Below are 24,139 nucleotides of genomic sequence, written 5' to 3'. Positions count from 1 at the left end.
ACGCCACTGTGGGTCCCCCCCACGCGCCTCCGGCCAGCTTATCTTGCCGCCTCGCTCAACCGCTGCTTGTTCTCCCCCCCTTGCCTCAGGGGCCCATCCCCCTGTTTTCTTCGGGGGGCCTCTCACTATCTTTCCCACCTTTTGAACTCCACCCGTTCATTGAAGGGCGCGCTTCCAATCCAGCGAAGTTTGAATCTCGCCCGCCTTATTTCATTCCATCCCGCTTTCTCATTCATCGTTCCCATTTACGTAACATTTTATTTTGATTCGCTGTATTGTCCTGGTTTTGTTCCCATTCATGGATGAATCGGTGATGATTTAAACAGTTCTGTTACTTTTTCGTTCACATTCACTTGTTTTGGCTGCAACAAAGGACAATCATCATTACGTCCACAATAATGGAGTAACATCACGATGTACCTGTACCTGCGTTCTCGCTACCACTACCTTCTTGCTGCGGATACGCAACAGAAAGAGCCTCGGTGCAGGACGATTTTCATTGCTCTCCCCTCCAAAAAATCTCTCCCCAAATCTCCAAGCCAACTTCCCCAGCCTCTCTGGTCTTTCTCCAAGTCAGCCACAAAATTGCTTTGGGGAGGCAGCAATTTTCTCTCTCCCTCAACCTCCTTCCCCCACGAGATAACAAAATAAGAGAGAGAGAAACTCCTCCCCAAGACACTTCTCTTGCTGCATCGAGGCTCTTCTGTTGCTCTCCGCAGACAAGGGAGCCTTATCCTGGGAATGGATTTTATTATGGCACCAGCACTCTCTGGCAGAATAATGTCTCACAACAACAACAGTTCCCATAATTCCTTAGTACTGAGCCAGGGCAGGTGGAGGGTCTCACAACTGTATTATTCTACAGTGGGTTTTGAACTACAGATGATTTTTTTTCATAATTAAAGTTACTTTATAATTCACCTTAATACACACACACACAAATATACATTCATATTGTATATATACATGCGTGCAAACACACACACACAACGCTGCCTTGCTGTCCCCTGGGAGAGATATCTTAAAGGGATCACACACACACCTCCCTGGCCCAGCCTCTCTCCTCCTCTTGTTGCAGCCTGGCTTATGGACTCTGCGTGAAGAGTGTGTGGTTTTGGACTGTGCAAAGGGAAGAGAGGGCATTTTGGAAGTCCTCCTGGACTGGGGGAGCAATGAAGGAATGCCTTGGGAAAGAGGGCATGGAATCAGGCTGGCTTATGGACCCAGCCTCCTCCTTTCTCTCTCTCTCTCTCTCTCTCTCTTTGTGTGTGTGTGTGTGTGTTTGGAAAATGCGATCAGGAGGAGAAGGCAGTGGGTTGAAGTGGAATACACACACACACACACACAACAACCCAGGGTTTCCTTAGGTCTCCGAGATTCCGGTTGGGAAAAGAGAAGGAAAGGCCTATTTCCCCCCCAGTTCTGTGCATCCAACCCATCTCTTCCATTAAAAAGGTGTTCAATAATGGCTCTCTTCACACAGAGGGGAGGTTGCAACCACCGGGAAAGCCTTTTCTCTTCTGAAAAAAAAAACCTTTCCTAGACATGAAAACTACAGGCCTGTACCCATCGCCATTTTGAATAAGGTTAGTGAGAGGGCTATTGCTCTTCAGCTTGAGTGAAGGGGTAGACGGGCCATCTGTTGAGAGACTGTAGTTTTGTTGCATATCCACAAGCAAAACAAGCAGCTGGTGAGGCACCCTCCCTCCATTCCAACTGCCACTGCTGTGGCCTCTGAGGGAGAAGAGCCATCAGGGAGAGACTCAGGACCACAGAGACCATCGGGAGCTGTAAGAAGGAAAAAGGTTGCTGTGTGCGCTTGGACCTGTTCCCTGGAGATCTTGCGCCTTCCAGACTGTGGAACCCTCCTTCAGGAGACAATGGGCCCAAGAATGAGGTGAGACGGAGGCACTGCATTTGTTTATAACTCTGAAAGCTTCAACATGGCAAAATAAAGTTTTACATTTAAAAAAAAAAAACAGCTTCAGAAGGCTCAAGTATGGCACAGTGTGGCCCAAGGGACATGGCCTGGCATCCCATTTCTACACCAACATCCTAACAGTTACATGATTTTGTAATTAGTTGACCAGCCGCCGAACCCAAAGGGTGCTCAATATGGACTCCTTTCATCCTGGAGAGAAGTGACCAGTGGGGGCCCCAAGGGCTCTGTCGGGGCACAGTGCATTCAACATCTTTATATAATGCCTGGAAGACATGATTGGAAGCAATACTTATCAAATTTCAGATGACAACCAATTATGGGGAGCAGCTAATACCCCAGAGGACAGATCAAGATTCAAAATGACCTGAATAGACTAGAAGCTGGGCCAAAGCTAACAAAATGAATTCAACACAGAGAAATGTAAGGTATTGCACTTAGGGAGGAAAAATAAATGCACGATTAATATAGGTGACACTGGCTGAATGAAACTAACGTGGAAAGGGATCTAGGAGTCCAAGTAGACCATAAGTTGAACATGAGTGAACGGTGCGATGCAGCAGCTAAAAAGTCCAGTGCAATTTAGGCGGCATCAATAGAAGTAAGTGTTCTAGATCAAGAGAAGTAAGTAGCGCACTGTATTCTGCTTGGTCAGGGCCCACCTAGAATATTGTGTCCAGTTTGGCGCCACAATTCAAAGGACTTGAAATGGGGCGTGTCCAAAGGAGGGTGACCAAAATGGTGAAGGTCTGGAAACATTTCCAACGAGACGACTTAGGGAGCTGGGGTGTTTAGCCTGGAGAAAAGAGTTAAGAGGTGATAGGATCCCCTGTTTAATATTTGAAAGGATGTCATATTGAGGAGGGAGCAAGCTTGTTTCTGCTGCTCCAGAGACTAGGACCCGGAAACAAGGGATGCAAGCTCCAGGAAAACGAGATTCACCTGAACATTAGGAAGGAACTTCCGCAGTAAGGGATGTGTTGACAGTGGAATGCACTCCCTCGGAGGGTGATAGAGTCTCCTTCCTTGGAGGCTTTAAACAGGCTGATGGCCATCTGTAGGGAGCTGATGTGGAAAATAATTCCTGCATGGCGAGAAGGGGTTGGACTGATGGCCTAGTGCTTTCAACCATGATTCTAACCCTGTTTAAAATACTGAGGGATGTCATATGAGGGAAGCTTGTTTTCTGCTTCCAAGACTGAACCAGAGCATATCCAGGGCCCGAAACATTCAACCTCAACTTAGGAGAACTCCTGACATAAGTGGCTTGAAGTGACACAGTCATCTCAATGGAGGATGGTGGGAGTCGTGCTTCTTGGAGGTCTTTAAGAAAAGAGGCTATTTGGGGATCTTTGATTGAGAGTTCTGCATGGCAGAATGGGGTTGGACTGGATGGCCTTCAGTCTCGTCCAACTCTATGGTTCGAATGAGTTGCTGCTTCCCCTTCTTTTACCTGCAGCTCAGGTCGTATGTGTCCTGGAGACTGGGTGAGAAGCTTCCACACTTCCTGGAAGGCAAAATGGAAGTCAGTGTTCAACCCAACGTCCCTCCAGCCCCCAATAGTGCAGGAGAGGAGACCAGCCTCGGTCTCAGGACCATGAAGCGTGAGCCTGCAAGGGAAGGGGGGCCAGAGGGGCCCAGAGCAAGCGCATTGGTGTATTGAGGCCTCACCTCTTCAAGCCCCAGAATCCCTCCAAGGCGTGGAGCGGGCCCTCCTCTTCCCCCCCCCCACACCAGCCCCCCCGCAAGAAAAACAAAGGGCTGGCGCCCCGCGGCCGCCGCCCCCTCCACCCCATACCTGCCTCGAGTCGACACTTTGCCGGTGCAGAAGAGGGAGGGGAAGGGTGCCCAGGCGGGCGGGGAGGCCCAGAAGAAGAGAGGGAAGGGAAGAAGGGCCCCCCCCCCAGCGGACATGGGCGCCCTCTCTACTCTCGCCTCGCCCCTTTGGGCCCGAGGCGTCCTCCGCCGTCCGCTCCCAAGAAGAACAAGAGGCGTCCCCCAAACCCATCACCCCCCCTTCCCCCCCAAACGCCGCGTTTCCCCCGAAGGGAACGCAAGATCCCGCACGAAATGATGAATCGAGATGTGCCCTCAACGTCCTCCTTCCCCCATAGCACTGCCGCCCTCTAGGAAGGGCAGAACTCAGGGTTGGAGGACGTTGGGGGTGGAGGGGGTGCCATTTCTTACGGTTCCGCCTCCAAAGCGCTCCTTTGAAACCAGAAGATAGAAAGAAAGGAGGGAGGGTCCAGGGAGGAGAATTATTGGAGGGGGGGGGGGGCTACAGAAATAAACAAATAAGAAAAAACCAAATGGAAGAAATAACACGTTTAACAGGGGCGCCCGGTCCCTCCCTGCTTCTCATCAAAACCTTTTCTATGTACCCTAAGTCGTATTTGTTAGTGTCTCAACGGGGAAATGTGGGTGGGCTTTGTTGTTAGTGGCCTGCAGTCATTTTTGATCAAGCTGACTGGGGGGGGGGGGTGGTCACAGGGTTTCCTTGGTGTGGCTTTGGGTTGTTTAGGGGGGGGGTTGGCCATGGCGCACCTGAGGCTGAGAGAGTGTGAGTTCCCAAGGGTTTCATGCTTGGAAAACGGGGGGGGGGAAGGGCCCATGGAAATAAATAGAATGCCCTAAATTAAGAATAATAATATACAATAAGAATCAGAGTTGGGAAGGGTCCTTGGCTCCCGGTCAGCCCTGTGGGACACACCACGGCACTTCTCTCCAGGAGAAAAGGAGCCATTGTTGAGCAGACCCTTGGGTTCGGCCGGTCAACCAATTACAGATCCTTAACAGTTCCGTTGTCTAGCCCACAGTTTATAAGCGTGTTTTCGAGAATGTATGGGGAACTTGGTCAAAGGCCTTAGTGAAATCAAGATTACTTATCCACAGCATTCCGCTTCATCACCAACTGGTAATTTGATCAAAGAAGATGAGATTAAGGTTTAGTCTGGCATGACTTTTTCGCTGAACCCATGTTGACTATTTTGTGAGGATGGCATTGCCTCTAGATGTTCAAAGACTCTCGTTAAAATGATCTGCTCCAGAAAGCTTTCCTAGTAATGATGTCAGACAAACTGGACATAATTTTGGGAGATCCTCTTTTTTCCCCTTATGATGAAGATGGGGACAACGTTTGGCACCTCGCAGTCTGCTGGTCTCCCTGTTTCAGAGTTTCAAAGATTAAAGGGCAATGCTCGATATTACAAAAAAATTGCCAGTTCTTTTAAATAAACCCTTGGATGGAGTTAACTGGCCCGGAGACTTAGATTATAAGGTGTCCTCTAAACTCTTTACATATCTGTCTGAATCCCATGGCTGTCCCGCTCCATTTCCTCAGGTTGCGCCCATTTGCCTTGGCTGGAACTGAGCGGTTGTTGGTATTCCCAGCTCTTCACTGATTTGGCGCTTGCTCCTCATGCCGTGCTTTCCTTCTGTCTTCGCTTTGGCGTGCGGACATACCAAAAAGCCCTTTTGTGTTCTTAACCTCTCGCAAGCTGAGTTCATTCTGCTTAAGCTTTTCGTTCTGACTGACCTACCCATTAACCCCTACACATGCCTGCTATTTCTTTGAATTCATGTGTCGTGATTTCCCCCCTTTTTCCATTTCTTAATACATGTAACATTTAAAACTGAGGCTCAGTTGAAGTTCCCCTTAGTCATCCATACCGGGTTCTTAGAACAATCCTCAAATCGCCCCATGTGTCTATCCTCATTTTGTAACTGTCTGAAATTGTGTCTTCAGGTAGTCTCCCTTTTCAGAAACTCCACTATCCTAATTCCCTTCTCTTTTAGTAGTCCTGACCATGGGAGCCCTCCAGTATTTCTTTAGAAACGCTTTTTTATGTAAACACCTAATAATATATTCCCGCAAAACGAAACCCAGCTCGGAGAATTAAAAGCCCTTCAATTGAAATTTATGAATGGTAATGCAAGGAAGAATACATAATGCGTAATAAGTCAAAGGTTTATTAAAGGCTCCAGTAAGGGCAAGATAACTTTAAAAACCATAATCATTTTGGCCGAAATCGCATGTTTACGAAGATACAACAAAGCTTTACAATACACAATCTAGATATATGAAGGGTGCCTCCTCCAAAGAAAAACAGTTTCCCCATCCCAGTGCTCTCCAGTTCTATTCTCATTCTACAACCTTTGAATTCAGTAATACTTTTAGGATGTCCTCAAAAGTAATGAATTTTTAATCAAAATATTCCCAGGCAGTACTAATTCAATATGGGCGTTCCTCCAGTATGGATCTATTGTGGGGTTGTGTAAGGTTGTGACCTGAAGAACCACTGCCATATGCTGCATGTTAAATGATGTCTCTCTCCTGTGTGGATTCCCCTCATAACAAAATATATTTCTGGTTTTTCTCTGAGGGCAAGAACAGTTTCCCAAGTTGCTGGCATTTGTACAGTTGCTCTCGCTGCGTGGCGCTCTCATTATATGAAAGGCAGTGTGTATGAGCAAAAACGTTTTCCACACGGCTGGCATTTGTATGTTTTCTCTCCAGTATGGACTCTCTCATGACTCACAAGGGTGGAGCCTCTGAGTAAAACATTTCCACAACTCTGGCAGTTGTTAAGGGTTTCGCTCCAGTGGGGACTCTCTCATGAGTCACTAGCTGTGGCGTGTCAGCAAAGCATTTTCCCACATGGCCTGGAATTGGTATGGTTTCTCCTCTCTCTCGCAGTGTGGATTCTCTCTCATCTCATCTTCACAAGGTGAGACTTTCTGAGGTAAAAAAAACATTTTCCACAGTGGCATTTAGGCTTTCTCTCCGTTGAACGCTATGAGATCACAAGGGTGACTTGGAGCAAAGCATCCCACATGGTAGGCATTTGTAATGGTTTTTCTCGTTGAAACTTTTGATGAGATACAGGTGACCCAAGCAAAAAATTCCAAATGCTGGCATTTGATGGTTTTTTCTCCTGTGTGACTCTCTGATGCCTCACTAGCTGTGATGTGTCCCAAAACTTTCCAACAGATCCTGGCGTGGTATGGTTTCTCCCTCCGGTGTGAACTCTCTGGTGTTGTTTAATAACGTGTGACTGTGCGAGAAAAACAGGTCCACACATGTCCACAATGGTAGGGCTTCTTCTCCTCCTGTGAGGATTCCCTAGGAATCACAAATTCCTCTATATAAAGAAGAACAAGGATAGACAAGACTTAATTTCAACATCAATTAAGAGAGGAAGGGCCCCTCTGCAACCAACAATAGCTAGGCAAATTTTGCTCCTGCTCTCTCCTCCTCACTGACCCATATGCTTTTCCTTCTCTCTTTCTGTGCCGGTTTGTTTGCTTCTTCGCCCACCCTCAGCCCCAACTTTCCAACCTGCTCCAAGTTACACATCTCACTGTTTAGCATTCACCTTCAGCATTTCATTCCCTGCCACTCTATGTATAGCAACACAGTCTCTCTCACAACACTCACGAACTCTCAAACCACAGAAAGTGTGGATGCAGAAGGAGACCACTTTGAGGCCCATTGGGTGAGAAAGATAAAAAAGTAATATACAAAAATAAATCAATAGGAAAGGCTTGAGGAGGGGCTGGAATTGGGATCCCAATTTTGGTGAGGGTCAGCTCCGAGAGGAGCCTTAAACAGTCCTAAAGACATTTCTCAGACAGTGATGGGAAACTCTTGGGGATTAAGGGATCACACTGGAAACCCACATGGATCTCAGAGAAGCATCTCCATTATATCAATTGAAAAAAAATGAATAAATAGAATGTTTTTTCTCCCCAAAGTATCCCCTTTTAGAGGAGTTTTTCACTGATTGAGGCCCCTTTGAATTTAACCTTAGAAAAGTAATGACATGTACAAATTATGGATCAGAAAGTTCAAGAGATTTTTTTTCTCCCTTCCTCGCCTATTTTCTCAGCCCCTCTCCAACAAACAGATACTCCAGAGGGTACAGAGTCCATTCTCACACGACCTATTTCAGTAATGTGCTCTGGACCAGGGGCACCCATGTCCATCCTGAAAACTCAATTAGTAACAAAATAGGCAGCCAGGTTGGCCGGGAACTCAGGAGGACTATAATAACACGTATCCGAAAATCACTCCACTGGGTTGCCTCTGTTTCCAGGCAAGAGACAAAGTGTTGGCATAACGTTTATAGTACCTACATGGCCTTGGGGGTCCAACCTATCGAAGAGATCACCGATCATTCTGTAGAATTCACCCCGCGCATTCAGGTCTCTGGGAGGAACTTATGCACCTAACTGCAACTTCCCAAGGACTTTTTGGTCAAACTGCCCCAGACGGTGGAATGGCTTGCAAAGGAGAACTGTCAAATTACTAACTAGACAACTTTAAAAGACTGTTAAACAGGATGCTTCTGGCAGGTCTTTCGTGAATAGAACGACTGGGCTTAAAGAACTCCCCGGCACGTTGATAGCATGGCTACCACCTGGCCCATTAGATCATCTGTGATAGATAGTATATAATGACTAAATTAATATAAATGGTGGTTTAATTCTTTAAAGGGGGGGGGGGGAGGGGAGGAAGATATAGGCATTAAGCCATTGTACTCAAAATGGTTTTTATAGTAGATGCTTTGATGCGTTTTTAGCAGAATTGGATAAAAATAAGAGTTTTATTGTATGATTATTGATTGACTGATTGATTAAGTGAGGAAATTTTTGTTACTACTGGGGCCATTTTAGAAGGCAAGGGAAAGCCCGTTTGTCCAGAGGGGGAGTTGGAAAATGCCAAGATTCCACAGATAATGAGCTAGCAATTAAAGTGGACAAGCCAAAAAACAAAACAAATGGGTCTGAACAGATTAAAAAAAAGACAAAAAAAAGGAACGCTCTCTGAAGCCAAGATGATCAAATTTGAGGCTCAGAGACATGCTTACAAATCTGGCAAGTGACGAACCGAAAGGAGAAAGAGGAAGGTGGGAGAAAGCAAAGAGAAAAGGTTCAAAAAAAAAAAAAAGACCTTATAAATTGGAGAGCTAAGCGAAAACTAAGCACAATGAAGAGTTCAAGGCAGAAGGGAGAAATAAAGGTATAATACATTTTTATACACTAATGATATTATAAATATATAATATAACAACATATTATTAGATATTGATATTCCTTCTTTTAATTAAAAAAAAACCTTTTTGTGACCAGGGCCTCCTCCAACCGCTACAGTTTGCGCATGTGGCCAAAGAATGGGGGGGGGGGGGAGAAGCAACCTGCAGGGTTGGGAAGATAATGTGACCCCTTCCGGAGCCTATTTAAATCATCCATAGCTTATGATGGTGTGGCAGTTTTGGCATCCTGGAGAGGACACCAGATCCCCTTACATCACACAGTGAGAGGAATAAGAGTATCTCTGCCACCCATCCCGACACGCTAACTCCATCTGGAGCTATCTTTAATGTTGAACTTTGTGCTGAGACCAATTTTTAGATTCACAGGCTTCCTCCCCCTCGAACTGGAATGTTCCACATGAGAACCAAAAAGTCCAAAGCACCAGGGGGAATTTTCGTTCAGTGTTCTGTTTACGTGTGGAACGATAAAACGAAGGATTCAAAGTGCAACTTGGCAATGGGTGACCTTGCAGTGGCTGCTCTCAGCCTCAGAGAAAGGCAAGGCAAACCTCACTGAACAAATCTGCCAAGAAACCCTTGATAGGGCGCCTTATGTTGGAAATGACCTGAAAGGCACACACCACAAAGACAAGAGTCAAACAGTAGTTCACATCCTACTTGCTCGCATTTCTTCTGGATCACACCTCCATTGGGACTTTGCTTGGTCACAATGATACGTTCTCAACACAGGAATTCAGAATGAACTTCTACCAGAAATTCTTGTACCGAAACAGCATAAGGTGTCAAAACAATTTGAGGAGAAGAGAACTGGCACAGCTTTGAGAAGAGTTGTACTTGGGCTATAGAGACTCTACCCACAAACATCCTGAGAAAACTTACACTCTAACCTACTTTGAAAAGGACATAACGAAATAAGAGTCAAAAAGTAAATATTATGACCTTTGCACATTCCCAGGTATAATATAATAAAAATAATAATATAATAATAATAATATTTATATACCACTTTTCCAAAAGAATCAAAGCAGTTTACATAGAGTTTAAACTAATTACAAATCACATAAATATAATAAAACCAAGAGCACAAATACAAGATACAAATCTAAAAACAATCGTCAATCAATCATCATAGGGTAAGGAAAGTCAATGGATCAGAGTACAGTACACGACTTCATTTTCCGGGGGGGGGGGGGGGGGGGGGGTAGGCTTGACAGAAGAGGAAGGTTTTAAGCCTCTTTTAAAATGTGTTCCAGGGGGTGATAAAGACGATCCGTCAGAAAACTATTCCGATTTGTGGGGCCAAATGAGAAGGCCTCTGGAATGTAGTAAGCATTTAGATGATGGGAATGTCTAGCAGTTCGTCCCGTTGTTCGAGTGGGGGCCGGGGCGGATTATAGATTGGTAGGGGGACATCGGTCCTCAAGTAACTGGGCCCAAGAGCCATGTAGGGTTATAGGTAATAACCAACACCGGAATGATTGGCGCTCGGAAAGCGATAGCGGCCAGTGCAGATCGTTCAAAAAGGTGTTACAATGGTCAAAAACATGGAAGCAACCGGTGACCAATGGGCCGCCATATTTGTACTAACTGAGCGTTTGGGCTTGGTACAGGGTTGCGCCGATGAGATGCATTACAGAAAATCCAATTGAGAGTTATCAGAGCATATACCACGGTTTCAAGGTCCCTTGGCCAGGGTAGGGTCACAGGTGGGCGTAATCAACCGAGTTGATAGGAAGCAAAACTTCTGAACTGTAGCATCCACTTGAGATGTTCAGGCAGGACGAGTCCAGAGTACTTCTAAACCTGGCGAAACGTCAAACTTCATCCTTCAGGGGAAGTGTGACCCCATTCAGGACAGGTGGACAAATTTCCTTCCCCAGGCCTGGGGAACCTATCACCAGTACTTCCGTTTTCTCTGGATTCAAACTGAGTTTGTTTTCCCTCATCCAGCCCATTACTGACTCCAGGCAGGCATTCAGAGGACAGATGCCATCCTTAGTCACTGCATCATTATATATCATATAACATTATTGTATATGCTGGAGCACAGGTAATTCCATGGAGCCCACAGAAAAGAACATCTGAAGTCCTAGAACAGCTTGCTTTGACCTATAATGGAAGTCTTCTCATGGATCTAGATGTATGTTTGTGTGTGTATTTTAAAAGAAGAACTGTAACAGACACATGGAGAAATAAAAATGAAAACCTACTACTACTGTTAGTTATACCTAACTGTACAGCCTGTACAGTTGTTGGTAATTTGATATGTTGGAATAACAAGATAACTTTGGAATAAAAATAAACCGAAAAGAAGACCGAATTCCATCAGTCTCAGGGCAAAGATGTCCCTAAGATGCTGTGCTGCAATGCCCTGTAAAACCAATAGATTGTTGTGTTATTACTGATATTATCAGGTATTTAGAGCACCATCAATGTATGTTGTTGTGTTAATAATTGTTATGCTGTACAGGTACCCTAGAAGCACCAGATCCTGACTGATCTTGGAAGTTTAGCAGGATCAGGCCTGGTTAGTACTTGGCCGAGAGACTGCCAACAAATACCACGATGTAGGCTATATTTCAGAAGAAGATACAAAGCCATATCTGAGGATTCCATGGCTAATAAAACCCTATGAAATTCATGTGGTCACCATAAATTGACAGGCAACTTGAAGGCACACACATACACACAGGGAAGGAGAAATTTGTGAAGGCTTCCAATCGCAAGCAGGTCTCTTCCCTGAAGGAGAGGCAATCTGAGAAGTCCTTTCACCTGAGAACCAGTATCAAAAGACTGGAAAGAGATTTAAAATCAGATCTATTGAAACCAAGAACAGTACAGTATGCTATTATATCTTTTACATTCAATTTTTGTATACACTTATGTAATTGTAAAACATTTATTTTCATATTAATCATATTATCCTGCATTTTATATTAACTGAAATATCACCCGTCTCATTTTATCAGGAACCCTGCCTCAGCAGATGGCTTTTCTCACTGCCAGAGCTAAAAGAGCCTCCTTGGAGGAAGAGGGCCAGAATCCTAGTTTCCCACTTTGATGCTCCTCAGCAGCCACCAGTCCCTGGTTGCAATTTTGTTCTGCATCCAGGCCATCTTCTTCATTCCTCTTTCCCTTCCCTTTGATGTTTCAGTGCTTTCCAAAGGCCTTATGGTCACAGCTGTTAATGCTGCTCCTCCTGCTGTCTTAATTTTCCTCTTCCGCATCCTCCTGGCTCTGAGAAGACCTACAGGGAGACCTGTTTCAGGCCACAGAGCCTGGGTGCCTGGGGAGGAGGGGAGAAAGGGGGGCTCCAATTGACCCTCAAAAAGGGGCCTCCCCCCTCTCCCCTCCCCCAAATAATTATATTATTATTACTGTATATACTCATGTACAAGTCTAGAAATTTAGGTTAAAAATTGAACCCAAAAACCTGAGTCGATTTATCTATGGATCAATATAAGTACTGTACTTTAACTCATATCCCCATCCCCTGGTGAAAGGCAAGTGCTTATTCTGTCCTGGAAGCACTGGCCCCCTTTTACTCTCTCTTCCATCCAGCCTTTAGTATGAGTACAAACAGTTATGCCTGCTGTTATTTTGTAAGTTCTTTGGCATTGTTTTCTTTTCCTTCATCCTTTTACATCCTTCATTACATGCCCCTAGGACCCTCCCTGGAACTGTGATCTTTCAGTGCCCCCTTTGCTGTCGTGACCTTAATGGCCAGCCAAATGAAGCAGAGTTGTCATAGCCAAGCCCCTGAAAATGCCTTTCTTTGGGACCATTCTGTGGGACTGGTGTGTCTCTGCATGCGTGCGTGCATATTTAGTGCCCTTTATATTCAGCCCTGCCTCCAGGACAGCCCCTAGGTTTTACCCTCAACTTATCCACAGGTCATATCAAAATCCATAATTCCACCCCCCTCAAGATCTGTGTTCAATTTATATATGAGGTTGACTTATAATCGAGTATATACGGTATTAATAATAATTGTTATTATCGTTTATTATTACTGTATTATTATTATTATTATTATTATTATTATTATTATTATTTCTTAACTGGATCGAGGCAGGGAACAACAACAAACAGCATCAGTCAAAACACTCATCAATCTAAAAGGGAAGATAAGATGTACACACATTAAAATAATCCACATTTAAATTTGGGGTCTCTCCAGCCCCTTATTATGATTATTACTGTCTTCCTTTCCCAAACTCCTTCCTTTTCCTGCCAAAAATATCCAGTCTAGAAATATGACTAGGGGGTGCCACCCTCTCCTCCTTCCCCCTCATTACCCCCTTCCTGCTTCTCTAGGAAGCAGAGTTCTATGCTTGGAGGACTGTGGGGCAAAAGGAAGTTTTTTCTTCTACGTATTGTTCTTTAATCTAGGTGTTATTCTTTCAATCCAGAGAAGTGAATAAATACACAGTCACACTACAGTCAGCCCTCCATTTTTGCAGGGGATCTGTTCCAGACCCCCCGTGAAAATGGAAACTTGTCGATATTCTAGCCCTATTGGCTTGAATGGTAGTGTATGTCCATGAGTGCATGTGGGCACATGTCACGGACACACGCCCCACTTAGTCCCCCTCTGTTTGCCCCCCCCCCCGATATGTGAGGGGCATGGATTTCAGATCTGTGAAAATGGAGGGGTGACTGTATAGGACTTTCAATAAGACACATAAGACTGCCAGCCTCTCCAGAAAGAGAAACCCAGGGAGAAGACCACCAAGGGAGAGAGGAGAGAAAGAGATGCTCAGGGAAATAAACAAAATAAATTCTTACCTGAACTTTGCAAGCCACCTCCTCTGGACCTGCCCTGGGGTCTTTTCCTTTAGTAGCCTAGAAAGGAGGGAGGGGGAGTTAGGTTGATTCTCCCCCCACCCACATTGGAAAGGTGTACCTGAATTTAAACTGCTTTTTAAACATTTAATGCTGATTTTCACTTGCTAAATCCTCCACTGAAATAAAACAAGCCTGCCAAAGCATATTTCACACCCAAGCTCCTCTTGTTCTGCCTGGGGACTAAAAGAGGAGAACTTTGCAAGCAGAATGGGTGGGGGGAGGTGCCATTTTGTGTATGGAAATGAAGTTTCAGGTGCAGTTTCAACGATGATCATTAGTGCACAAAGGATAGGAAACTGGTCTTTGTGCATGGAGATGAACTGCCAGATCCAGTTTTACAATGGGCCTAGCCTGTGGTGAGGGGAAGAGATGAATGTAGGGCACCTAATGGGGGCAAGAATATGGGAAGGAGGGAGAAAGGGGAGCATGGGGGGAAGAGAGGACCTCAAATGATGCTTCTGGGGAGTGCACCTACTTCTAGGGGTCATAGAATTTGTAGGCTGGGAGTGGAGGAGACACCTGTTGAGTTTCCTAGAGCAGAGCAGGCTCTAAGGGGAGAATTCAGCAGGTCACCACTTCTGTGGGTGAGGGGTAAATTATTTATCAACCAATAATTTACCTGTTATTCCTGGCACTTACATTATTGACCAAGAAAATAAGGTGCAAAGGCATCCCAAAATAAACACTCGGGAGAACAAGAATCAGCGACAGGCCAATCTGATAGGTGCTAAGAGTCAGTTGTGCAAAACTTTCACTGAATTTTCCAGTAAGCTGGCCAAAATTGAATTCATGGGATGGTTTATCAACATCAGCACCCACTTGGGGCCTCTTGAGAACTATTCCCTAATTCTTTTTCCCATAACCATACCACTCTCAATGGAGCTTCTCCTCTGATTTTACAATAACTCATTCTGTGTGTACAGCTGATATGGGTAGACCGTGGGGAACCTACTTTTGGGGGGACTAGGACCCCACCTTTCCAGCTTTAACCTTTAGTCAGCTATGTATCTGCAATGAACTAAGTTAAGCATTACGCCAGGAGTGGGATACCTGTAGCCCATTTTAGATACCTACATCTTTGCAGAATTCAGAGGGAGCTTGGTTGTCTGGAGGACTGATTTTGTGTAGGAAGCTTTCTTTGAGCCTGGTGGGGGGAGCTTATGATGGAAAGACAGAAGGTAAGAGTAGTAAAAGAGGCTCTGAATGCATCAGACCTCCATAAGTTATGTTTTATTATAGAATCATAGAGTTGGAAGAGACCACAAGGGCCATCCAGTCCAACCCCCTGCCATGCAGGAAATCACAATCATAGCATCCCTGACAGATGGCCATCCAGCCTGAATTTATATTAGACAGATGACCAAAGTGAGGCGGTGAGTTCAATATATTTTTAACATTAATAGAAATAATGAGTCAGTATTACTGTTTGAATTTACAAAGAAGCCTCCTGTTCCAGAAACGTCGTTGTTGTTTAACCTCCATCTAAGTCATAAGTTGACAGGAATGGTGAGAATCTCAATCATGGGCACAGAAACCTGAACTGACAAAATTCACATGTACTGGTCCGGCCCATAATATAGTGCACACAAAGTGGGACTGAAAGCCAAGGGTGGGTAGGTGACAGGAGCCCAGGGAGAAATTCTGGATGAGGAACTTGCAACGAACAATCGTCACAATTTCCCTACACAGAGAATGCATGTCTCTCTCACTGCACCCACCATGGCTCTCAGATTGAGAAAGGAACTAAAAGGTAGGTGGATGTGCTGTTTAATTTTATAAAAATTAGAAACAAAATTCACAATTCCCTCCAAGAGAAAATAGGGAGTTTGCAGTGCTCTTACTTGGTCTCCTTGACATCTACTTGCAGCCTTGAAGGTCAGGAATTCAAGTAGAGGTCCAGCAGCTCTTTTCTGTTCAGCCCAAAGAGGGGATGTGGATTAGTCCGCTGGTGCCACAGCAGTGCCTGGAGATGGGGAGACAAAGAAATTACAGTATATTCTGCAAGTGGAGAGGAACCTAAGTCAAGAAATGGTGGCCTGGCACATCCTTTGCAGAAGAAGAGACAGAGGACAGGAAAGAATTTGCTTTTCCTTGTTTGTGTTTCCTGCCATAATGCTAACTAGATATCCTGCCACCTGCATTTGGAGACTAGCAAATACAATACAAAGCTAAATGGCTTTCTAAATTGCTGATTTTATTTTTCTTACAGAGCTGTTTGCTTCCATTTTCAGAGGCAGAGCTGTTTGTTTCTTCAAAGGGAGTCTTCTGGGGTAATAGAATAGGTGGGGCCTTTACTCCCAGGAAAATGGGTGCAGGATGACAGCCTAAGGGTTGGATCTCGACTTAGACATTCCCAAGGCAGCTCTTGTAAGCATGAAGAAGAAAAATGAAAAAGGAGTATGGAAAGATGGGGAAGGGATGAGAGACACATCTGCCTTTTCAAACTCCTTCCTATATTTCCAATGCAATACTTTTTTTAAATAAATCTATCAAATTTCTTTTTCTTGTGTGTTTGTTTTCATGAAACTATACCCTTATCTCTAGCCACAGTTGCAGAAAGGTTTTCTATCCTACTGGATTGTTTGGTGCAAACAGAGACTGAATTGTCCCATTAATTTCTTGGGGTCTTTTTAGAGTATGAATAATATTAATAATAGTAATAATAATAATAATAAATACAACAAAGCAGAAGGAGAAAAAATATGTCTGTGAGGAGAAGTGCTGAGGGAGGACAGAAGGTGCCTGCCTTCCTTATTTCCTTTTCTCCCATCTTTCTTTCTTTCTGCCTGGCATCTCATGGGCTTCTTTTCCATTCAGGAAAACGCCAAAGAGCCTCTCTGGCTCTCCTTGTCAAGAGGAAGAAAAGTACAGTATACCAAGCAGGCCCTGAAGGAAAAGGCAGTGCATTGGTGTTGGGGGGAGGGGAGGGGGGGCTTTAATGCCTATGCTCTGCCTTTTTCTTCAGGGCCTGCTTGGTGTACTTTTCTTCCTCTTGACAAGGAGGCTCTTTTGTATTATTATTATTTCTTACCTGCCTCTCCTCACAGCTCAAGGTGGGCTACAACTTAGTTAAAACACAGCCATTACATGAAATACACATATTAAGCTGCATTTTAACCCTTCCAACCCCCCATTGTGCCCCCCTCAGGGTACCTGCACCCATCCCTCTCCCTCCAGGAAGAAAAGGCTGCACTTGGGCTGCACTCCTCTCCCATGAGAGGAGAGGAAAGAGGGAGCAGATGTGGAGGAAAGGAAAGAGGGGTGAGCTGGGCAAACAGATGGGGGGGGCGCTTCCATTGCCATGCACTTGGCCTCCCTTGGGGGGGGGGGAATAATTTCCCCCCTCCCCAGAGGCCCATGTGAAAACAAATAGCAGCCCTTCAATTTTTCCTCCCCCCAATTCCCCCCATTTCCATCCTCTCTCTTGGAGGACTGACTGGGAGGGGGCAAGAGGAGGCTCTCTCCCTCCCTCCCTCCCTGGGAACTTTTGCCAGCTCCATCTATTCTTTGAAGAGCCCTTCCTCTTTTAAAAACCCCACCCCTGCTTCCCCCTCTAACCCCCCATTCATGGGGGGAGCTGCTTGTGGGGGGGAAAGGAGGGAGGTTTGTTGGCTGAGGGAGGGTCAGGGGAAGAAAGAAGGGGGTCCCCTCCCCCAAAAGGCGGAAGGAACACCTGGGGGCTCCCCCTAAGCCTAATTTGGGCTCCCTTTCCCCCTTCTGCCCCCTCCCCAACGTTCCCCCTTCTCACCTCCTCCGCCTGCTCCACGCACTGGGCCTGCCTCCCTCCCTCAAAAGAAGGGAGGCTCCAGGTTCTGAGGAATTACCATTCCCATCAGGCCTCAGCATCAACCCAGATAAAGACAAGCTCCTGTAGCGTCTCCTTAAAGCGGGGGGAGGAGCTGCGACCAAGCCCTCCTGAGCCTGGCTGAAGGCATGCTGAGGCATGATGGGAATTGTAGTATCCTCTGGAGGACTGTTAGGGCTGCACCCCTGGTCTAAAGGAAAGAACTTCCTGCCTCTCTAGGAAGCTGAGCGCTCCTCTCTCTCACACACACATCCCTGGGAGGACTGAGGGTTGGGGCCCCTCCCTCCCTTGGAGGACCATTTCCACGGGGCAAAGAGGGGCCTCCCTGGAGGGCAGCCCTTGCCCTGAAGGGAAGGAGGGAGGGAGAGATACATACATACAGAGAGAAAGCGGCCCAGTGGGAGGAGCAGACAGGGAAGGCAGGAAGAGGGGAGACAGCAAAGGGACCCTAAAGAGCTTTCTGTGGGGGCTTTGCCTCTTCTCCTGCCCCCTCCCCTTAGAGCAGGCCTGCACACCATATGGCCCAGGGGCCCACATGTGGCCCGCCAAGGGATTTTGGATGTCCCGCAAGGATGTGGAAGTCAAAGGCTTTCATGGCCGGCCTCCATAGTTTTTGTGCATTTTCAGGCTATGTGTTCATGTTCTAGAAGACTTTGTTCCTGACTATTTCCCCCCAGGATCTGTGGCTGCCACCTTCAGAGATGTGGAATGACTTCAAGGCTGAGCAGAGGGCCATGAGGAGGAGGAAAGGCAAACATTTACCCCCCCTCAAGGCGCCTCTGCTTCCTGGCTTTCTCCCAAGGTGGCAGAGGAAGAAGACAGGCAAATGCTTGCCCTGCAACAAGGCTTCTTGGCTGCCCAGCTTTCTCCTGAGGAAGCATCCAGGTGGAGAAAATGGATAGGCCCTGGAGGGGCAGCCCAAAGACGTTTAGTCTGTTTTAATAGTGGCCCCTACCTACTGCCAAATTGTGCAGGCCTGCCTTAGAGGGAGGAGAGGGGAGGCCTTCCACTTTGCCCCACTTGGGGAGGAAGAGGAGGAGGGAGGGAGGGAAGAGGGCAGCCTGGGTGGAAGGGCAGCGGTGACCTCTTTTGGATTTGGAGGGAGGTGGAGAGGCCCAGGCATTGGGGGATTGTGGGATGATGATGATGATGATGATAATAATAATAATAATATTTATATCCTGCCTCTCTACAAAATGCAATCAGGCCCTCCTTCCCCCCCCCCCCCCCCCCCCCCACCTGGCCTTCTTGGGGCTCCTGGAACAGAGAAAGCTTCTTTGGCTGAGGCTGACAGTGTTTGTTTGTTGTGTGTGTGTTTTGTGGGGGGTGGATGTTAATGAAACTGCCCAATCTCCTCTTTGCTTAATTTAATAGAAAACAACAACAAAACGCATAGAGAGACTGCCCTTTCAGCCTTGCCACTGGGCTGGAGAGGGGACCCTCCGACTATAATTATTAACTATAATTCTGAGGTATGGACTCCCAGATTCTCAGGGTCTGTTTCAGACAAACAAAAGGGGAGGTATTCCCTCTCCTGGGAGCCTTCAGAAGTAGCTATTCCCCTTTCAAAGAGGTTACAGGCCCCTCCTGATCCATTTTCACAAAGCCAAAAATGGACTTCTGACCACACTGGTCTTTTAAAGTTTCTCTGTCTTCCTTTTCAGGAAGTCCATCTGGTTTGCTGGAGAGTCCTGGGGGCAAAATGAATGGTCACAATTGTCCAGCCTGACATAAAGCATTTCTTTTCACTTCCCCATTTTATTTTCTTTCAATTTTGTCTGCTTCACATAAGTAAGTGAATTTGGCCATGATCCCCAAATCCAGAAAGATCCTTGTGACATCTTAATGACTAAGAGCACTCTTTGGGATTTACTCTCAGGAAAACAGATAGAAGAACTGTGAAGCTGAAGGCTTTCACGACTGGCATCCAGATCTTTTTGTGGGTTTTTGGGGCTATGTGGCCTTGTTCTGGAAGACTTTATTCCTGACATTTCACCTGCATCTGTACCTGGTATCCACAAGGAACTGTGGCCTAAGGGTTGTTTCTAGGTTTAATCATTCCCAGGGAAAACCAGGAGATTGATTATGATGGGCCTGTTTGATACATTGCCTCCAAAGAGAGACCAAAGCAGAAGGAAGAGCAGAAAAGCCAAATCCCTACCTGGTTTTGAGGGAGGAATTGTTTTTCATTCACCAAGGATGTCAGGAAATTTTGTTTTAAGACTTCAGCCTAAATGCTGGATATTGACTCAAACCTGCCAAGAACAATGGAATTTAAGTCAGCCAGGGCTCAATGGTCTCCCTCAAATGGGTCTACTCAAATCAGAGCCCCCCTCTTCTTCCTCCCCAGAATTACTTAGAAAGGAAGGATCTTTACTCTGTCTCACCCCAACCATGAATGAGCTCCGCAGGGGGAAGGGGTCCCAGAGGGACCCTCAAAGCAAGCCATGGGGAGGGGAGGCTTTGCCTCTACATAACCCCTCATCCATTCCCCCTCACAGTCATCCTTGCCTCAGCTATCTCACAACAAATCCCCCCAGAGGCTTGGGGTCCACCACCCTCCTCCTCCTCTCCTTTTCTGCAACCTCTTAGTGTCTTCTCCCCTCAATTTAGAGGCTCCCCTCTGCCCCCTCCTTTTTCAAGAATATGGAGCCTGGTTGGTCTTCTTCCCTCTTCACCAATTCCCAGCATTTCTTGCATCTCAGAGAGGGATCTTCCACCCCAGAATTATGCAGGAGGAGAAAGGATCTTTCCTTGGCCCACCCCAGCATGAATGCGCCCTGCAGGGGTAAATAGAGAGGGATCCTCAAATCAAGGCATTTTAGAGGGAGAGCCTTTGCCTTTAGATACCCCTCCTTCATTCCCTCTTCACAGTCATCTCTGCCTCAGGTATCTCCCCTGACCTCTCCCCACAAATTCTCTCCCCCAAAGGCTTGGGGTCTGGCTTCCTCCTTCCCCTCAAGAAACCCTTCTGCCTGCCATTTCCAGGAAGGCTTTCGCCCCCTCCCCTGCCTCCCAGCCAAAATAAATCCCCAACATCTCCAAAGGAAAACTCTCTGCCCCCTTTTCCTCCTCCCTCAAACTTCCCTGCCCTGCCCTTGGTGGCCATGCTGGTCCCCTTGCAGCCCATCACAGTCCCAGCAAAGCTCCCAGACAGGGATCAACCCCCTCCCCCCTCCCCAGAATTACAGTGCTTAGAAAGGAAGGATCCCCCTCTCTCTCCCAGTCCCCCCACGAACGGGGTCTGCAAGGGGAAGGGGCACCAGGACCCTCAATCAAGGGAAGACGAGGTGTACAGTATGTGTGTGTGTGAGGTTATGTATACTGGGGGGGGGGGCTTTGCTTGTATGTAACAGCTCCCCCCATTGCTCCCCTCAGTCTTCCCTGCCTCAGGAGCCTCACACCAACTTCCCCCAAAGTCTGTCTCTCTCTTCTCTCCCTCCAGCAACCTCAATGCCTTCCTCCTCCTCTTTCAAAGGGCCCTCCTTCGCTGCCTGCCGCCCTGGTCTGCTGGCATCCACTCCACGATTGTCCCGGCCAAGACCCAGCCCTCACGAAACACAAGGAGGGTCCGGAGCCAAAGGGCCAGCAAGGAGGCTTTTAGTCCCCCGGATGTCTGGGCCCCAGAAGGACTCCCGCCTTGAGAGGAGAGAAGAGGAGGAGGAGGAGGAGGAAGAGGAGAGGGGCTCTCCCCAAACACACACCCAGAGAAAGTCGGCTTCTAAATTCCTCCCCAACAAAAGGATTCAGAGAGAAGTTACCCTCTTTCTCGCCATTCACCGGAAATGACGTCAGAGGCAGCGGCCATTTTCCTCTTCCCCCATATTAACATTTTCGGCCCCTCTAGGAATCTGAACTCGCTGCTCCTGATAAGAGGAGAAAGAAAGAACGCTCCTTCTCCCCCCTCCACCGGAAATGAGGTCAGAGGCGACATCCATCTCCTCCTCCTCCTCTCCCATATTAGCATTTTCGGCCTCTCTAGGAATTTGCACTTGTTGCTCCTAGGAACACAGGACCATCCTCCCCCTTCACCGGAAATGACGTCAGAGGCGACATCCATCTCCTCCTCCTCCTCCTCTCCCATACAGTATTAGCATTTTTGGCCTATCTAGGAATCTGCACTTGCCGTTCCCTTGAGGCTGAGAGAGTGTGACCGTGTGCCCAAGGCCACCCAGTGGGTTTCCATGACTGAGTCGGGATTCAAACCCAGGCCCCAGAGTGAGACTCCAGCAGCCCCCAAACAGCCAGGTCAAAGAAAGAGAGGGGCCAGCCCTGAAATGAAGAAACCAAGGGAGAGGTGGCTGCGGGGTTTCCGGAGCCCTTTCGCAGGGGCTGGGGGAGGGGCAGGGCATGAGGCTGGTGATCTTCTCCAAATGGGAAAATGAGAATCTGGGAGGAAACTGGTTTCAATGCTATTTTTCCAACTGGCTGAATTCCTCACAGGTTCTGTATTATTATTCTTAAAGCCCTGTTTTGCCCCTGCCTTGACTCCCGCTGTCCTGGGAGAGAATTGGTGCAAGTGGGCATAGAATACGGGAGAGTGTGTGTCTGATCCCAGAATCAGAGTTAGAAGAGACCCCAAGAAGGGCCATCCAGTCCAGCCCCATTCTGCCATGCAGGAACTCTCCGTCAAAGCATCCCTGACAGATGGCTATCCAGCCTCTGCTTAAAGACTTCCAAAGAAGGAGACTTCACCACACTCCATTGAGGGAGTTTGTTCCACTGTCGAATAGCCCTTACTCTCAGGAAGTTCTTCCTAACCTTGAGGTGGAATCTCTTTTCCTGCAGCTTTGTTAGAATCCTGATCTATTCTCTCTGATATGTAGTAACTGTGGATGCTTTGGCTCGGCTTTAGAGATAGTGATATCTAGTGCTAGGCTGGACCAGGTCTGGGCTATCTGGTGTCCTTGAGGGCCTGGCTCACAGAGGCTGGGAATGCAGTTTCGTTGCTGTGACAAGAGCAGCTCAGGGGGGAGGAATGGAGGATGGGAGCTAGTGAAGAGAAGGAGGGGTCCTGTTGTGGGGGCTTTTGCAAGGGGAGGAGTAGTTTGGCTCAGGGGGGAATGTATGTATTGGTTTGGCTGGGAGAGGTCAGTCTCAGCTATGAAGCAGAGTGATGTAGAAGTGCTGATTCTGGAGCTATCAATAAAGTGCTGTTGATTTATCAATCAAGCTGACTGGTTGATTGTCCAGGATTCTGATCTTGCACTCTGGCAAGCTTGCATCCATTGCTCCATTGGGTCCTGTTCTCTGGAGCAGCAGAAAACAAGCTTGTTCCCTCCTCAATGTGACATCCCTTCAAATATTTAAACAGGGCTATCATATCACCTCTTAACCTTCTCTTCTCCAGGCTAACCATCCCCAGCTCCCTAAGTCGTTCCTCATAGGGCTTTATGGTTTCCAAACCCTTCACCATTTTAGTTGCCCTACACAGTGGAGCAATGGATGCAAGCTCCAGGAAAAGAGATTCCACCTCAACATTAGGAGGAACTTCCTGACAGTAAAAGCTGATTGGCAGTGGAACACACTCCCTCAGAGGATGGTGAAGTCTTCTTCTTTGGAGGTCTTTTAAGCAGAGGCTGGATTACCATCTATCGGGTATGCTTTGATTGTGAGTTCCTGCATGGCAGAATGAGGTTGGACTGGATGGCCCTTTCACTCTCTTTCAACTCTATGATTCTATCAATGTTTGATTCCAGGTATAGGAATTCTTTGAGTATTTCAATTTCTTTATTGTCTACGTTGAACTTGTGAAGGTCCTCGGTGGTCATTATTTTGGTTTTCTTTATGTTCAACATTAAGCCTGCCTTTGCACTTTCTTCCTTGATCTTCCTTAGTAGGCGTTCCAGGTCTGTGAGGTTTTCCGTTAGTACTATGGAGTCATCTACGTATATTTTAGATTTTTGCTATTCCTTCCCCCTCTTTTCACTCATCCTTCTATGTCCAAGCGTTCTTTTCTTACAATACTGTATGTTCTGCATGCAAGTTGAACAGATAGGGTGAGAGGAGGCAGCCTTGCCTAACCCCTTTGCCAATTGGGACCCAGTCTGTTTCTCCATGTGGTTTTTGTACACTCTTAGAATCATAGAATGATAGAGTTGGAAGAGACCACAAGGGCCATCCAGTCCAACCCCCTGCCATGCAGGAAATCCAAATCAAAGCATTCCCGACAGATGGCCATCCTCTGCTTGAAGACCTCAAAGGAAGGAGACTCCACTACACTCCGAGGGAGTTTGTTCCACTGTTGAACAGCCCTTTCTGTCAGGAAGTTCCTCCTAATGTTGAGGTGGAATCTTTTCCTGGAGCTTGCATCCATTGCTTCGGGTTCTAGTCTCTGGAGCAGCAGAAAACAAGCTTGCTCCCTCCTCAACATGACATCCCTTCAAATATTTAAACAGGGCTATCATATCACCTCTTAACCTTCTCTTCTCCAGGCTAAACATCCCCAGCTCCCTAAGGCGTTCCTCGTAGGGCATGGTTTCCAGACCTTTC

At 46.8% G+C, this 24,139-nt stretch overlaps 1 protein-coding gene, 1 long non-coding RNA gene and 1 pseudogene across 5 annotated transcripts in view; 1 reads left to right on the top strand and 2 right to left on the bottom strand.

Moving 5' to 3' along the window:
- Positions 1 to 24,139, bottom strand: part of LOC121923054 — a 173,083-nt pseudogene that overhangs the window by 36,182 nt on the left and 112,762 nt on the right.
- LOC121923061 lies at positions 10,884 to 21,543 on the bottom strand. 4 transcript variants are annotated; one of them, XR_006102284.1, is made up of 6 exons: positions 21,409 to 21,543; positions 19,809 to 19,902; positions 15,684 to 15,805; positions 13,783 to 13,839; positions 13,057 to 13,109; positions 10,884 to 11,787 (listed from the first exon to the last, which is right to left on the bottom strand). It is a non-coding gene; the product is annotated as an uncharacterized LOC121923061 (long non-coding RNA). The 4 variants fall into 4 exon arrangements; XR_006102283.1 differs by having other exon boundaries at positions 13,057 to 13,839; XR_006102286.1 differs by lacking the exon at positions 13,057 to 13,109.
- LOC121923045 (zinc finger protein 554-like) overlaps positions 21,742 to 24,139 on the top strand; it is a 36,027-nt gene continuing 33,629 nt past the window's right edge. The window contains exon 1 of the mRNA XM_042453167.1: positions 21,742 to 22,090. Within this exon, the coding sequence (XP_042309101.1) occupies positions 22,057 to 22,090 (34 nt within the window). The 5' untranslated portion in view covers positions 21,742 to 22,056. The remainder of the gene's footprint in view (positions 22,091 to 24,139) is intronic.

Source organism: Sceloporus undulatus, chromosome 2, assembly GCF_019175285.1.
Source record: "Sceloporus undulatus isolate JIND9_A2432 ecotype Alabama chromosome 2, SceUnd_v1.1, whole genome shotgun sequence".
Classification (NCBI taxonomy): Eukaryota; Metazoa; Chordata; class Lepidosauria; order Squamata; family Phrynosomatidae; genus Sceloporus; species Sceloporus undulatus.
The sequence above is the reverse complement of the archived record's forward strand: the minus strand, read 5'-3'. Positions and strand labels throughout refer to the sequence as shown.